Here is an 18,291-nt window from a genome sequence, read left to right as displayed (position 1 = left end):
TTTATCCCATTTTCGGGAAATGTTTGCCCGTACGCCATTGACGTTCATCGCTGTCTTTTCCCGGGAAAATCACCCCCTGGCCTGGTTTTAATGTCTGAAAAGCTCCAGTATTTGTATTTAATCATGAAATGCTGCTAGGAAGTGGATTTTACCCCATTTTTGTACATTAATCCATTGATTATTTTTTATGTGTTGCAGCTGTAGCTGCAGTAGAGGTTTTATAGCCATAAAATAGTTTTTGAGGGTTGGATTGATACGTTGAAGGCGGTACCAGAAAATGCACCGCCCGCCACTGATATATATATATGTATATGTATATATATATATATATATATATATATATATATATATATATATATATATATATATATATATATATATATATATATAGGCTCCAAAATAGTCAAAAAACAACCCCAAAAATACATTAATTCAAAAACGACAAGAAACAACCACAGAAAATAAATTTATTGGAAAAACAAAGAACCCAAAAAATTCAAAAAACAACCCCAGAAAAATAAGCTTTTATTAGCAAACGTCCGATTTTGATAGGAGTAATTCACTTCGACTCTGGAGTTTGTTTAGTATATCTAGTATATATAGTGAATACCACAGCTGGGAGCCGCCTGGTGGTGTAAAACTTCACTCACCTGACTTCGGTGCAAGCAGGTCGATTCTCTGAGTGCGTATGGTTGTTTTTCTCTCTGTGTGCCCTACGGCTGACTGGCGACCAGTCTAGGGTGTGGTCTGCCTTTCGCCCGAAATCAGCTGGGTTAGGCTCCGACAACCCTTTCGAGTAAGATGAATGAATACTACAGCTGGAATGACAGTGAAATGAACGAAGCCACCACATTACATTACCGTAATGCACATAATTAAAACAAGTATCCAAAAGAGGGGCGGCGAGCTTGACTACATTTTTCTGAGTGAAGAACGGCTTGACCGCAGTGTATAAAGGAGCTGGGCGAATCGACACTTTAACTACAGACTCAACTTCGATGAGCAACCTAAATTTGACACATTTGGATTGTATAAACCTTACTTTATTTTGATTAATTACAAAATGGTGATGACAAAACAAACAATAGCAGCCCTGGCACTTCAAGTACTCGTCTTTCTTGCCTCAAACTCCGTCACAGGTGAGTTTTTCCAAAGTCCGCTCATTTTGATATTTGTAAATGCCAGTAAATATTTCTTTTAATTATATTTACATAAAAAAACGCACGTTGTATTTTTTTGTGGGAATATTGTATTATCATACAGCGATACTCCGTTGACCTGCATATTTTAAACGGTGATATTTTTCTCTTAAAATAGTGATGTAGGGCAAGGGTTGTCGCGATAACAAATTTTAATGGACGATATATTGTCTCAAAAATTATTCCCGTTTAGCGATATTATTGTCAATTTATTAAACGAAATTAACCGCCAATGTAACAGTGTATTTAGTGTAATAATCCACCCAGTTAAATGGAATAACTGGTCATTCTTAAATAAAACACAGAAACACTTAAAAATAATAATAAACATTGCACGAAGTAAAATCAGGGAACTTGTGACTCAAAAAACACTTTTTGAAGGACTAGAACACGTGTCAAAGTGGTGGCCCGGGGGCCAAATCTGGCCCGCCGCATCATTTTGTGTGTCCCGAGAAAGTAAATGATGAGTGCCAACTTTCTGTTTTATGATGAAATTCAAATGAAGATTGTAGATTATTTCCTGTGTTTCCTCATTTTAAATCAATAATTGCAAAAAAATTATACTAATTTGAATGTACAAAAATGATGTATCGATTAGCACGATCGAGAAAGCTGTCAATTTATTAATCGATTAATTTCGGCAGCCTAGTTGGAAGACATAACGATCCTCCGGATGTAATCGAAACTACCATGTGGCCCGCGACAAAAAAATGAGTTTGATACCCCTGGACTAGAATATAGAATGGAAATTGAGAAACACGTGTATAGCAAGTGTTTGGCGTTCGCTCTTGACCTCGTGCCCACAATGCCATGTGCTCGTTTCCTGTTCTGGAGGATTTGAAGATAAACGGAGACAATACAGAAAGTCCTGCAGTCAAGTGAGCCGCCGTTTCTCTTTTCCGTAGTCAAGCCAGCCGCGCTTCATTTTCAGTTTCCCTCTTTGTTCAGCTTTTACGGCAAAGAGCGCGTGAACAGAGCACTACGTCACAGCCGAATCCCAGTCGAGCGCTTCGGGCAGTGGATTTCAATTCCCTTTCTTTCGAATTGCAATTTAATAATATATGAAAATGCAATTTTGACAAATAAACGTCACTCTTTAAATAAATAAAATAAAATTACGCCATTGATTTTTCCTGCACATTGCATACCTGTCAACTTATACGTTTTCCCGTATTTTATAAATTTTTTGATAATTTCAAATTGTGTACGCCATATAATAACTTTTGAACAGGATTTTTTTTTAAAGTACGTTTTTTGTAAAACCAATTTCGTTTTATCCATTTCGGCTCTGATCTGGATCGTCTCGGTCACTGGTAGGAGACGAACATCGTGGCCGACTGATTATTGTATTGTCCTGCTTTAATCATGATATCCCCTTTCACCCAACCACCTTTTCACCATATAAATATAGCGCTGGGGTTACTTTATGCATCCACTAGTGCAGGGGTGGCCAACCAGTCAGAGACTAAGAGCCACTTTTTTTACTGTGTTACTGCAAAGAGCCACATCATACATGGGCACACACAGACCTCTGCACAGCCAGAATTATTGAAAATGACCCACAGCAAGATAATGACAGTTATTTTTTTCAACAGTTAACATTGTGTGCACTGTCACACACACACACATAAACTCTCAGTTAAAGCAAGTCCACAAACAAAAATATAACAATTTTCAATGACATTTTTCTCTTACTATGCTGCTTAGTGGGACTTCTGGCATTCCTTGTCCTGAACAATCCTCCTCAAATCTGGCTTGTATTCCGTTGTTGCCACTCGAAGCAACTCTTTCACATGAGTGTCAGTCAAAACAGATCGATGCTTTGATTTCACATGTTTCAGGGTGGAAAACACAGACTCGCAGACGTACGTTGACCCAAACATCGACAGGATCTTTAGCGCAGCTCGTTTGATGTTGGGGTATTTTTCCATCGGAACACGTTTCCAGAACTCAATGGTCCCTTCCCTGAAAACAGCTTTCAGTTGATCCTCCTCACAAAGATCAATCATCTCCAACTCCGCCGCAGCCTCATCTGTGACGAGCGGGATTTTCAAACAGTCCATCTCCGCATTAAATGGGTCGACAAGGAACGTAATCTGTGGTCTTTTCAGTTGTAGATCACGGAAGCGGGTCACAAAGCTTTCGTGCAAGTTTTCAATCAGCGTTGCATATCTGTCTCTTTTCTTTTTCAGGGCGGCACTGGTGACATGTTCACTGGCTTTCAGCAGAGTGGGAAAATGCGTTAAATCTTTTTTTTGAATTTGCGTCTTGAACAGTTTCAGTTTGTTGATAAACGCAAACACACATTGCACGAGGTCAGGCAGCATTTTTAACTTGCCTTGCAGGGTCAGGTTCAGTCTGTCCAAGTGCCACAGCATGTCGACCAAAAATGCCAGATCCATAATCCACTCGAGGTCCGAGAGCTCGGGATAGTCCTTGCCCTTCTCTTCCATGAACAGTTTCACGGCATCCAAAAGCTCAAAGAAGCGAGAGAGCACTTTGCCTTTTGACAGCCACCTCACAGTGCAGTGCAGCGGCAGGTCACCTGGAAGCCCTTGGTCCAGCTCAGCGATGAGACTCCTGAATTGCCTGTGGTTAAGCGCGTGTGTGCGGATGTAGTTCACGATTTCCATCACAGGCTTCATGACGTTGTCTGAATTCAATGATTTAGACACTAGTTGCTCCCTGTGGATGATGCAATGGAAATTCCAAAAGTCGGGAAATGTTTGATCAGTTTTACATAGCCCCACAAGCCCGTTCACGGATCCGATCATGGCCGGCGCTCCATCCGTGGCTATTGCAGTTAGTTTTGCTATGGGCAGGTTCGCTTTTGCAAATGCAGCCATCATCGTTTCTTTCACATCTATGCCACGTGTTCTGTCTTTTAATGGCACAATATCAAGGAATTCTTCTTTGATCATACATTCGTTTGATACAGACCGTGCAAAAATTGCTAACTGAGGCTTGTCCTGTATGTCACAACTCTCATCCAATGCCACACTAAAATACTCACATGCTTGAAGGTCAGAGTGCAACTGTGATTCAATAGCAGTGTTAATGTCCGATATTCTGCGTTCAACAGTGTGGCGCGAGAGTTGGACATCTGATATGCTTCGTTTTAGTTTGTTGTCTTCAGGAGACAAGATTTCAACAGCGTCATTAAGGCATTTTTTTATGAAGTCCCCTTCACTGTATGGCTTTTTAGCCTGTGCGATGTTCCAAGCCAGTTGATATGAAGCAAGAGTTATGGTTTTTGAGTGTTTTGTTAATTTTTTGAAAAACTGCATCTGCTTTTCTGCCTGACTTTTCAAAGTGACCAACCTCTGCTTGCGAGGTTCAGTCCCTTTTGGAAATTCCTCGTCGATGTAAGGATGGATTGAGTTAAAGTGACGCTGAAGATTTGAAGCTTTGAAATGCGCCAATGATGCCTGACATATAAGGCAGAATGGCTTGCCATTACGTTCAACAAAAAAATATAAATTCTCCCACTCTGTTAAAAATGTCCTGTTCTCTTCTTCATATTTTCGTTTGGCTGTGCATTTTTTTTCCTGCCATTTTGAGAGCGCTTGAAACAAATTATTTACAACTCAAATAATCTCGCGCGTTTGACATTACATCAGACGTTATTCTTCTTCTTTTCAATTCAAACTGGCTCACCTGGTCAGTGCGCCACCTAGTGTTAATGAATGGCAGCGCCAGCGAAGCATTTTTTAAGCTTGTCATGTGAAAGCCCCTGAAGCCCCGACGAGTGGATCCCCGAGTGCAGGTAACAGGCTAAACTAGCAGCTGTTTGACGGCTCGGACTACGTGCTGGGACCCTGTGTGTACTATTGATGAAGTTTGGTGCAATTCTGAGCATTATTTGTGGCTAATAGTGGCGTTTGCGGTCGGACAGTGGCTCCGTACAGCGCCGTATGTGGCGATAGTGCGGTATTTGCTGAAGTTGGTGGATCTCGTGAATCTAGCGGTCGGGTAAATTAATCTCTTGAATGGGGTTGTTACGGTGTGTTTGACCATGGTTTACACTTACGCCTTACGCCAGAATATCGCTTAAAGAGCCGCATGAAATCAGCCAAAGAGCCGCATGCGGCTCTAGAGCCGCGGGTTGGCCACCCCTGCACTAGTGTGTCAAAGTGGCGGCCCGGGGGCCAAATCTGGCCCACCGCATCATTTTGTGTGGCCTGGGAAAGTAAATCATGAGTGCCGACTTTCTGTTTTAGGATCAAATTAAAATGAAGAGTATAGATGTATATTAAATTTCCTGATTTTACCCCTTTTAAATCAATAATAGTAATTTTTTAATCAATTTTTCATTGTTTTCAGTTCAAAAATCATTTTGTAAAATCTAAAAATATATATATATAAAAAGTTAAAATTAACATTGTTTTAGATCTATGAAAAACTGAATATTCCGGGCTTTTAATCCAGTTCTTTTAATCCATTTATTTAAAAAAATCTAAATATATCTAAAATGGTCCGGCCCACATGAAATCGAGTTGACGTTAACGCGGCCCGCGAACCAACCCGAGTCTGACACCCCTGCACTAGATGGTGCTACGCTAAAGGGAATGTCAACAAAACAGTCAGCTAGGTCAGTCAAACTTTATTAATAGATTACAAATCAGCTTTCTGACAAATCCATTCACTCCCAAAATGAATAAACAACTGTTTTATTATTTTTTACGAGGTAAAGTATTAGTATTTTCATGACACGGTTTATCTTTTAACAACAGCAAGGTATAACATGTAAGTGCAACATTTATATCACATATTGGAGCGGAACTCCATTCAGTAAACACATAAAAATCATTCTGATGCTGTTACGGTACATTAAACATTAGTGCAATCTCAATATAGTAAAACTCGTGATAGTGCAAAGCCATAACAACATGAATAACTCAAATAATAACTCAAGTTGTTCACAGGTGAACTGTGCGTGCTCTCACGTACACAATGAGGCACTATAACATTCAGCTGTTGAGATCCATATGTATTCACAATATGACCAACCTTGTTCAATTGTAAACACAAAAGAAACACGTAAAGCTCACTTTATTAGTTCATTCTTCATCTATGAATCCCTCGAATTATTCGTCTTCAGTATCCGAATTGAATAGCTAGGCGAATGCGGCATCCAACACGCCAATCTCCATCTCATCAAATTCGTCATTAATCGAGTCCGTGTCGCTCTGGTTGTCTGGCAGCTGAATGATAATTCCTGCCTTCTTGAAAGCTCGAACCACAGATGAAACTGATACATCAGCCCGGCATTTACGGTCCACTGCAGATAGTGGTGTATGTCGTCCATGGAGGGAAATAGAGGAAATGGACTCGGTGGCTGCTTGCCGTAGTTGCGAGACCTGTTCCGGCTCAATATTGATCCATATATAATATATAGTTCGCAGTGTAGCTTTGAATGCTCTGTTGAGGCCACTCTAGCGGCTGGAGTTCTTTTCTCAATCCATTCGGAATGACGGAGAGCATCGAATTAGTGTGCTCGCTGTCATACCAGTGGATTGACAAAAGAACTACCGTATTTTCATGACTATATGGTGCACTTAAAGGTGCGGTGTCAGTAACGAGTGCTATTTCTGTATTTGACACACACACAAGGCGCACCGCACTAAAACACGCAGCCAGGCATGGCAAAACATACACCAGCTTAAACATACACCAGCTTAAACATACGGACACACGCTAAAAACACGTTTTTAAAAAGGCAACAGAAGCAAAACTGAGTTCGGTTGTACTTTATTTAGCCATTTTACAATGTACTCTCGTCATCATCACCCACAAATCCATCAAAGTCCTCATTTTCTGTGTCCGAATTGAACAATTGTCCAAAGGAGTCATAGAAAACGCTGGGTTCCCTCTCTTCGTTGTCAGAGTCACTGTCATTGCCATGTGGCTCCACAGAAATGATGCCGGCTTTGGCAAAAGCTCGAACAACCATGCAAGCAGACACGTTAGTCCAGGCAGCCAAAATCCATTCGCAAATAGTAGTGTAACTAGCCTGGCGCTGCTTGCCACCCTTCGTAAAGCTGTGTTGATGCCGATGTCCAGCGGTTTTCAAGCATCTGTTGTTAGTGCCTTTAACAACACCGCAAGCAGACACGTTAGTCCAGGCGGCCACAATCCATTCGCAAATAGTAGCGTAACTAGCCCGGCGCTGCCTGCCACCCTTCGTAAAGCTGTGTTGATGCCGATGTCCAGCAGTTTTCAAGCATCTGTTGTTAGTGCCTTTAACAACCGTGCAAGCAGACACGTTAGTCCAGGCGGCCACAATCCATTCGCAAATAGTGGCGTAAGTAGCCCGGGGCTTTACTTAAGCCTCCGGGAATGACGGCAAGCTCAGAGTTCATTTTCGTGACTTGGTTTTTCACCGCTGCTTCGGGGGGGCTTGGAAACCAAACCGAAATTGTTTTGCAATAAACAATGCCCACACTATATACGGCTACCTTGTAGGGCTGTGCCTTTAGCGTCTGACCCCACCCACGTCTGCCTTCTCTCTATATAAGAAACGTGTCGGCAAGAAGTGTTCTCAGTCAGGCTTTAGAGTTTAGAAAATTTTAGACTTTTTAGTGCGCCTTATAGTCATGAAAATACGGTATATATCCCAGCATGCACCGCGCATAGGGGAAAATGGAGTCGCCGACTGCTTACCGTAGTTGTGAGACCTGTTGCGGATTAATATTGGTCCATATAATGCGCACCGGATTATAAGGCGCATAGTCAGCTTTTGAAAAATTGAAGGCTTTTAGGTGCACCTAAAAGTGCGGAAAATACGGTAATTAATAAATGGAGTGGGTTATTGAAAAACTAAAAGGTGCACAATAAACGGGGGAATCTGCCATCTGTTACGTCCACGGGAGACGTCGTGGCGAGGTAGGAGGGATTAGGACCCAATCGCGGGGAAGCAGGCGAGGACGAGGCAAATTGTGCTCCAAACCAAAACTTTAATAACTTAGGAGGGACTTTACAAAATAACAAGGACTTGTGAAACGAAACATGAAACCAAATCGTACTAGGGAAAACAAGTGGAATCGAAGAGCAAGGTAGCGTGGCGGCATGGTAAGGGAATCTACGCAGACGATCCGAATATGACAATAAACTCAGTGGAGTTTAAATACACAAATCAGGGACTAATTATAAATCACGCACAGCTGCGCGAACATAACGGCAAGGCAGGAGGGACAAACGAGAGTCGGGAAAAACAGCAGCAGCCTGCTCCTAACACCATCACTTGCGTTGATTTGTGGTCATTAGGTCAAATGGCCTGCGAGCTATTGGAAAAAAATAGGTGATAACAGTAAGAAATTAATTATTAATAAATGCATTGTCGTTCAAAAACTAAAAGGTGTACGATAAACAGAAGGTAATCAACTCTCTTTTCTGTTAATTTGGTGTGAATACGTCAAAAGACTTGAACGTGGTTGAACAAAATAGATGTTAATAACAGTAATAAATTAATAATTAATCAATTAAGTGTGTCGTTGAAAAACTAAAACGTGTATGATTAACAGAAGGTAATCAACTATATTTTCTGTTAATTTGGTGTCAATGCGTCAAAAGACTTGGGAGCTGTTGAACAAAGTATGATGTGCTAATAACAGTAATAAATTAATCATTAATAAATTAAGTGTGTTGTTAAAAAGAACTCAAAGGTGTACTAGAAACAGAAGGTAATCAACTATATTTTCTGTAAATTTGGTGTCAATATGTCAAAAGACTTGGGAGCTGTAGAACAAAATAGGTGCTAATAACAGTAATACATTAATAATTAATAAATTGAGTGTGTCGTTGAACAACTAAAAGGTGTTCGATACACAGAAGGTACCATATTTTCTCACATATAAGCCGCCCCCACGTACAAGCCGCACCCTTAAAATTGCCTTAAAATCATTAAATTTTACAATTTCTCAGTTTGAAGCCGCCCCCTGATTCACAATTTTCACCTCCATTTTCCTGGTTTTAATAGGGAGTACAAATGTTTTACTTCTAAGGGAAAATCTTAAGAACAATCACCGCACGTGGTATTTTTGGGGTACTGTATGAATCAAAAAAACATTATTAGGGTCAATATCATAAGGAAGTTAGTAACTCCCACACCCAGCATCATAGGCGCCATTCAAAGCGGCTGCTTGTTGCAGTAGCTCCCTAAACCCTCCCTCGTATTCTGTGTTTTTACAGCTTTTTTACAGCTTTTTTATCCTTTATTTTTACGTTTTATTGTCTCTTAAGATTTTACTTGTTACTTTACTTTATATATTATATTCCATACTTTAATGTTTTAAAACTTTACTTTCAAGACTCTACTCCAAGACTCAAGTTGTGTGAGAGGCAGTCTTTGATCTATTAGTTTAGTTTATCTTTGCAAATTCTGGACATTACATTTTTGAGCCACTCAGCCATGCCTCCGCTGTCTTACACTAAGGATCAGCTGTTTGCGCTAGGCAACACCTGGATTCCCCTGGACCTCCTCGCGGAGTTAAAGAGGAGGAAGAGAAGAGGATGCAGAGCTGGACGAAAAAGTCAGGAGAGAAAGCAACGCTTCAGACCCAGCATTCCATCTATTATTATGGGGAATGTAAGATCTCTCCCCAATAAGATGGAAGAGCTAACGGTGCTTACCAAACAACAACGACAATATCGGATAATCTGCATTATGTGCTTCACGGAGACCTGGCTGAATGAACCAACACGACTGGCTGTTTTTATTAATAGTAAATGGTGCAGCCCGGGCATATTACTGTGAAAGAGCAACTTTGCACTCGAGATATCAAGCTAGTAGCTGTTAGCATCAGGCCGTTTTACATCCCCCAGGAGTTCTCGCATGTTATCGTAATAACTGCGTATATACCTCCTTTGGCTGATGCAGCAGTCGCTCGCGAGCTGCTTCACGCTACTGTGTCCTGGCTGGAGACGTCACACCCCCAGTCGCTCCTTCTTATCTCTGGTGATTTTAACCATGCTCCCTTGGCTTCTACTCTCCCCACCTTCACTCAGTATGTGAAGTGCCACACCAGGGAACAAAAAACTCTGGACCTGCTGTATGCCAACAGAAAGGAGGCATACAGCTCAATCCCCCTGCCCCCACTGGGCCGCTCAGACCACAACCTGGTCCATCTGATCCCCACCTACATCCCTATGGTGAGGAAAATAAAACCTACCACGAGGATCATACAAAGATGGACCGAGGAGACCAGCATGGTACTGAGGGACTGTTTTGAGACCACTGACTGGGAGGTGCTGTGCAATTCACATGGGAAAGACATTGACAGCTTGACCCACTGCATCACAGATTATATTAACTTCTGTGTTGAGAACATTGTACCCTCCAAGAAGGTCCGTTGTTTCTCCAACAAGCCGTGGGTCACCAGGGACCTAAGGGCCCTCCTGAACAAGAAGAAGAGGGCTTTTGGGTCTGGGGAGAAAGAGTCTGTAAATGGGCCAGAAGGAGCTGAAGAGAGAGATAAGGAAGGGAAAGACCATCTACAGGAGGAAGCTAGAGAACCAACTCCAGAGAGGCAACACCAAAGAGGTCTGGAGGAGCTTGAGGACCATTTCGGGCCATGGAGGCAACAGTGAAAGAGACCCGGAGTCCGGAGACAGGGAGTGGGCCAATGAACTGAATCAGTTCTTTAACAGATTCAGCCCTGCCCCCACTCCCCTGACCCTCCAGACCAGAAGCAACTCCCCCCCTCTTTCTCCTCCCCCTCTTCCACAGGTCTCTGCATTACTGTCGATCAGGTGATTAAACAGCTAAAGAAGATCGAGGCAAGGAAGGTTACCGGTCCAGACGGCCTCAGCTCCAGACTACTGAGAGAGTGTGCGGATCAGCTTGGCAAAGTGATTCTGTATATTTTCAGCCTCAGTCTGCAGAAGGTCCCCACCTTGTGGAAAACTTCCTGTGTGGTCCTAGTTCCAAAGACAGCGAACCCCAGAGAGCCAAACCACTTGAGGCCGGTAGCATTAACCTCTCACCTGATCAAGACATTGGAGAGAATCATCCTCAATCACCTCAGCCCCCTGATGAATGCAGAGCTGGACCCTCTGCAGTTCGCCTATCGTCCAGGCATTGGTGTGGAAGATGCTACCACCTGCCTGATGCACAGGTCTCTTTCACACCTGGAGAACACGGGAAGCACGCTGAGAATGACATTGAAATCGTGGAGAATTTTAAGTACCTGGGTGTTCACCTCAACAACAAACTAGACTGGTCCACAAACATAGATGCCCTGTATAAAAGAGGCCAGAGCCACCTCTACCTACTGAGGAGTCTACGATCCTTTGGAGTGTGCAGGACACTGCTGAGGACTTTTTACGACACTGTGGTGACATCTAGTGTTTTATGCAGTGCTCTGTTGGGCATTTGGGAGCATGGAGAGGGACATGAACAGGCTGAATAAGCTGGTCAGGAGGGCCAGCTCTGTTCTGGGCTGTCCTTTGGACTCTGTGGAGGAAGTGGGAGAGTGGAGGATGCTGACCAGGATGATGTCCATCATGAACAGCACCTCCCACCCCCTGCATGAGTCTGTGGAGTCCCTCTGAAGCTCTTTTAGCAATAGACTGCGGTACCCTCATTGCAGGAAGGAGCGCTTCCGCAGATCCTTCCTTCCATCAGCTGTCAGGCTCTTTAATAAAAAATGGCTGAGTGTTAAGACCTACCGAATGCATGAATGTACATCTATGTGTATGTATGTATATATATATATATATGAATGTACACGTGTGTGTGTATATATATATATATATATATATATATATATATATATATATATATATATATATATATATATATATATATATATTTCAGCAACACGCTTATTTATTTATATATTTATTCATGTATTTATTTATTAACTTACTTATTACCTATCTATTTATGTTTAAAATGCCTTTCCTATTTCTTCATCCTCCCCCTCTTGCTACTGTGACAAACAAATTTCCCGAATACGGGATGAATAAAGTTATCCAATCCAATCCAATCCAACTCATTCAGTAAAGGTTTTCTTTCTGCAAAAGAGAAAATAACCAACAAATAGTAAATGTTAATTTGCCAACATCTACTGGTGAAAAATAATATAGCAATGCTGTAAGTTTTGTGCACACCCTTGATTCAGTCATCTTTTTTTATTGTTACAAATACAGCTTATATGCGACAAAATATTAATCACTCATTACTTCTGTTAGTTTGGTGTCAATATGTGAAATGGCTTGGGAGCTATTGAAGAAAATGTGTGCTAATAAAGTAATAAATTTACAATTAATAAATTGAGTGTGTCATTGAAAAACTAAAAGGTGTTCGATAAACAGAAGGATATCACCATCACTTGCTGTTAATTTGGTGTCACTACGACAAATGGCTCTGGAGCTATTGAAGGAATTATGTGCTAATAACAGTAATAAAATTAATAATTAAAACAGAAGTTTGTCATTGGAAAACCAAAAGGTCTTCAACACGAAAGTAGATACATTTCTCATACACATCAAACCTTGTGTTGACCTTATGTTTTATGATAAAATTGAAATGAAGATTATAGAAATATGGAGACTAGTATTTATTGGGGCGGCCCGGTGGAGCGCGTGTTTAGCGCGTCGGCCTCACAGTTCTGGGGTCCTGGGTTCAAGTCCAGGTCGGTTCACCTGTGTGGAGTGTGCATGTTCTCCCCGGGCTTGCGTGGGTTTCCTCCGGGTACTCCGGTTTCCTCCCACATTCCAAAAACATACATGGTAGGCTGATTGGACACTAAATTTCCCCTCGACTGGCCACCGTTTCAGGGTGTCCCCTGCCTCTGGCCTGGAGACAGCTGGGATTGACTCCAACACCCCCCGCCACCCTAATGAGGATAAAGCGGTTCAATGAGGATAACGCGGTTCAGAAAATGAGATGAGATAGTCTTTATTGTTTTTCCCTTTCCTTAAAATTGCCAATTTTTTATCCAAAAATTGTAATATTCAATGTTTTTTTTTTCTTTTTAAAGTAAAATAAATAAATACCGTATTTTCACACCTATAGGGCCTACTTAAAAGTCTATTTTTTTTCTCTAAAATGGTCAATAGGCCCAATCGGTCAGTGTGCCTTGTCAGTGCAATGAATTCAATTTTTGTATGGCCCTGACCGTTTGAGTGACTGGTTTTATTTCTTGCCGGCACGCTACTTATTGCGATCAACCCAGCGGACGTTCACCCTAAAAATAGCCTCCCCGCGCATTTCAAGCATTACAGTAAATCCATTCAAAACATCCCACAGGTGTGGCAAGGCATTTGACTTCTGTGTGCTCGCAGCGCTTTTAACCCTCAAAAACACTCAATACACAAAGAAACAGCATATTAGAGCTATACAGAGGAAATGCCTGATGTGAATGACAACAGAACGCTGGTGTGAACGCTTGGAAAATGGACTGAAGCCATGGATCGAACACAATTTAACAGCCTTGCTAACAGATTGATAACGGATGGCCAACTTCGTAGTTGGCGCAGGCAGCGTCGCAAGAGTTACGTGGCGATTTGGAATGAATTGTCGATGCCGATATAACAGCGAGGAGAATCAAAGGCTTGGGAGTGATAGATGTTGCGAGTTACAATTGATTGTGGATGACTCGGCTTAAATTTCGGCCAGCACTGTTGTTCGAGCTTTCGCCAAAGCTGGAATCAAGTTCGCGGAATACACAACTCTGACTGACAGAGGAGCCTAGCATGTTAAACACCACACTCTTTAAATCAGAGTGTACCTTTTACTAAAGCATTGTCAAACTTAGTTTTGCTCGTGCTGTCTTTAAAAGAAAAAAACACGTACGCTAGCAGCTGGCATAACGTAAGTACGCTAGTGGCTAGCATAACTACGCTAGCCCAGTGCCATGCTAGCACCTTTTCAAATGAAGTGTCCTGTGTATTGATAAAAAACTGAAAATATACCCGCAAATGAGACTGCGCCCTATCACATGGTGCGTTTTATAGGTGTAAAAATACGGTATGAAATTTGAAAAGTCTATCTTGATGCGAACCGGATGCTTTCTAATTACAGAAACTACAATTTTCTTACCAGAAGTTTAAGATGTTGTGGCAGGCATATTGCTTTTAATGTCAAAATATCTAAATTCTTTCGTTGGTTCATATTAATCCAATACTTGTCACTTTCAAACAAGAAATACAACGAAAAAAAGTCAATATTTGATTGGATAACTTTATTCATCCCGTATTCGGGACATTTCATTGTGACAGTAGCAAGAGGGTGAGAATGCAGATAAAGGAAAGGCATAGCTATAAATTACACAGTACAGACGCTCCCCTACTTAGGAACATTCAACTTACGAACAACGGTACATACGAACATGTCTACAAATTGCGTTTAAGTCCAAAAATGTTCGCAAGTCCAATTTTGTATTTCGCGCCTTTTTCGGAGTAGTACTTCTTTCCGCCGCTAATACCGACGCCTGGCGCTGTGAGAGCTCAGCTCACCCAGCATCTACCTTCTTCTTCGTTGCAATGCGGAAGTGCGTGAATGTATCTCCAGTGTGCAAAGAACCTTTTTCATTTGTATCATTAAATATCTCATGCATCCAATATTGAATATGGTTGGTAAAAAGCTAAAGGCTTCTATTGAGGGAGTTGCAAGGAAGAGGCAAGCCATTTCATTTGAAACGAGTGGCAATAATAACGAAGCTTGATGCGCGTGAGAGTGGTGAGCGTTTCACGGGCATTGAATCGTTCGACCGTCAGTACCATTTATAAACAGAAAGATCGAGCAGCAGGACCCAAATATTGAACGTTGCACAAAGTTTGCAAATCAATTGAATGATGCCATACAGTGCTACCGCATCATTTATGATGAAAAAAAAAGAAGAAAACTGTGCAATCGTCATTAGGTCGCTTCTTTTGGCCAGTTTCTAATACATAAATCTCTCTCTCTCTCTACAGTACTGTACATATTCTCTCCATTTTATTAAATGTTTTTTTTCAGTACAAACCAATGCGTGTTACTTATACAAGCCTTAAACATACAAATGCACTTATATAAACCTTCAATATACTTATATCGGCCTTAAACATAAATTATAATACAAAATATAGCACTGAATCAACTTACAAACAAATTCAACTTATGAACAATCGCTCGGAACCAATTGCGTTCGTAAGTAGGGGAGCGTCTGTACAGTCGCAAAGGTCGCAAAACAACAAAGCAAAAGCACAAAGTGCAAAGCAAATGGGATCATTAAGAATCACCAAATCAAATCATTAAGACAGAAAAGCAGCAAAAACACAAAAGGAGCAAGAGTGGACGGAGCTACCGCCACCGGCTGCCACTTGAACGGCGCCATCTTGGTTGCAGTAGCAAAAACGGATACAGACTCAAAAATACATTGTAAAGTTGGACAAAAACTGGAACCACACACAGGAAGTCTTCCACAAGATGGGGAACAGACTGTGACCGAGGTAGAGAATATGCAGAGTCACTCTTCCAAGCTTATCCACACAGTTCCTCAGTAGTCTGGAGCTGAAGTCGAACCCCTTGACTCCGTTTCCGGCCTGGTAAGCGCCGACAGCTCTTCCATCTTATCCCATGATGGAATGGTTGGTCAGAAGCGTTGCTTCTTCTCCCGGCACTTTTGTACAGCTCCGAATTTCCAATTTTTACATTGAGGTGTTGCCTCTTCTGCTGCATATTGTAACAGCTAGTCCCACGTGTATGACAGCGTAGGCATGGCTGAATGGTTCCAAAAAAGAAGTGGCAGAATGAAGCCAGGCTAACAGAACAAGGAAAGTTGTAAACACATTAAATTAAAAAGTATAAAGTACAAAGTAAAGTAAAAAGGAATGTATTAAGAAATATTAAAATGTAATTAAAAAAAGATAGAAGGGCTGTAAAACACGAAAAACAAATAAGAGTGGACAAAGCTACTGCCACTGGCTGCCGCGTGAACAGCGCCATCTTGGAAAGAAAAAATATATATATATTAGCGAGTTAACTTAGCGTTGTGATGTTCTTTGATAGTGCTCGGACACCTCATTTACCCAGATATTCCGGTCGGTCAAAGAGTGAGACAAAGGCACACAGATGATTCTTCAGCTTCTTTTATATCATATCCAAGTAATTGACAATGTAGAGCATTCTTCTTTGACAACAGTTTGATGGACACTGAATCAAACTCCGCTGGAAACATTCGTGGTGCTCTCTACTAAAGACTACAACTCTAGGACCCCAAGGTGTCCGTCTAGGTGCCTGAACGAAAAGAAGGATATCACCTGCCTTTTAATGAAAACAACATAGGAAAATTTATAACAATCAAAATGGAATTTTGTTTTATTTCAAAATTAAGGCTACTCGCGTTTGGCGAGTCAGAGCACGTTTAACCAGGTTTAGACGGCAGTGCCCTAGGTAAGATGGCTGTGCCCCGAGGGAGCAGTGACGGGAGCATGAGTTTTTTCACGTTTTATGCAAGATACGTATGTTTTTTTTCTTGAATTTCATTCATAGACGTCAAAATACATTTTCTTCAGCGTTTTATCTGTTTACATTTTCTTTATTTTGAAATAAATGAAAGTATCGCTGCATTCGCTTGCGTCATGACGTCACGGCGCCTTTGGCACCCTTTTTTCGTGACATCATCGTGTGACGGCATCTCCAACTTGCAGTTTTTTGCATGTCGTGTTTTTATGCGCATATAAGTCGTACCCTAGATTCAGTCATTTTTTTCTCCGACAAAAGCGGCTTAAATGCGAGTAAATACGGTAGGTTTCTATCATTAAAAGACATTTAAATATTTTCCTTTCATTCGTTCATCTTCCATACCGCCCATCCTTGGAAGGGTTGCAGGGGTTGCTGGAGCCTAACCCTGCTGTCTTCGGGCGAAAGGCAGACTACACCCTGGACTGGTCGCCAGTCAGTCGTAGGGCACACAGAGAGACAAATGACCATTCACACTGCCACCAGCGGGAATTGAGCCCGCGTCTCCCTGTATCAAAGACAGGCGAGTGAGCCACTACACCACGAGGCGGCACTTTAATTATTTTGTCCCGGCAACTGAGTGGTTAGCGCGTCGGCCTCACAGTGGAAGACCTTGGTTCAAATCCAGGTCGATCCACCTGTGAGGGAGTTCGCATGTTCTACCCGGGCCTGCGTGGGTTTTCTCCAGGTACTCCGGTTTCCTCCCACATTCCAAAGACATGCATGGTATGCTGATTGGACACCCTAAATTGCCCTTAGGTATGAGTGTGAGCCAGAATGGTTGTTTGTCTCCTTGTGCCCTGTGATTGGCTGGCCACCAATTCAGGATGTCCCCCGCCTTTGGCCCCAAGACAGCTGAGATAGGCTCCAGCACCCCCGCCACCCTAGTGTGGATAAAGCGATTCAGAAAATGTTTTTTAAATATTGTATATTTTTCAGTTAACAAAAAATGTTTTTAATTCTAGTTTATGCATGTCCAAAGGTTGAAGTGTTTAAAAAAACACACACAAAGCAATGACTTTAGAGCCGCATTAATATTGTACTTGTCGAGTAGGGGGCCGCAAAATGACTTTTGTCTTATTTAAAGCTTCAGAGATTTTTGTTAAAATCATTTACAGTTGTAGTTGTACTAAAGTGATTAATTTCAAAGATTTGTGCTTTTATTTTTGCAGGCTTTTATCCCAGTGCACAGAAGGTCACTTGGAAATCCACCAACTTTAAAACATTTCTGACCTGGGAACCATTACCAACTGATTACTCCTATACTGTAGAGTTCTCCTTGTAAGACCATTTCATAGGACCTGTAAAATTGGATAGATTTTACTTGGAACTTTTTCTGATCAATTTCTTTCTTGTTGTATTTGGGTTGTTTTATTTATTTGGGGGCCATCATCCAACATATGCAGTAATATGTAAAATTAGTTAAATAGGTTGAAAACATGTTTGAATGTTAGCTAATGCAGTGGTACCTCTACTTAACCAATTGATTCGTTCCAGAAGTGGTTTCGTAAGCGGCCCGGCGGATGAGTTGTTAGCACGTCAGCCTTACAGTTCTGGGGTCTTGGGTTCAAACCCAGGTCGGTCCCCCTGTGTGGAGTTTGCATGTTCTCCCCGGGCTTCCATGGGATTTATCTGGATACTGCT

General features: G+C 41.7%; 1 protein-coding gene across 1 annotated transcript in view; it reads left to right on the top strand.

Moving 5' to 3' along the window:
- Positions 1–645: 645 nt before the first annotated feature.
- f3a (coagulation factor III, tissue factor a) overlaps positions 646–18,291 on the top strand; it is a 74,410-nt gene continuing 56,764 nt past the window's right edge. Inside the window, exons 1-2 of the mRNA XM_077623779.1 lie at positions 646–1,139; positions 17,820–17,928. Of these exons, the coding sequence (XP_077479905.1) occupies positions 1,064–1,139; positions 17,820–17,928 (185 nt within the window). The 5' untranslated portion in view covers positions 646–1,063. The remainder of the gene's footprint in view (positions 1,140–17,819; positions 17,929–18,291) is intronic.

Source organism: Stigmatopora argus, chromosome 17 (genome assembly GCF_051989625.1).
Source record: "Stigmatopora argus isolate UIUO_Sarg chromosome 17, RoL_Sarg_1.0, whole genome shotgun sequence".
NCBI classification, from domain to species: domain Eukaryota; kingdom Metazoa; phylum Chordata; class Actinopteri; order Syngnathiformes; family Syngnathidae; genus Stigmatopora; species Stigmatopora argus.
This window is presented reverse-complemented; position numbering and strand designations above follow the sequence as displayed.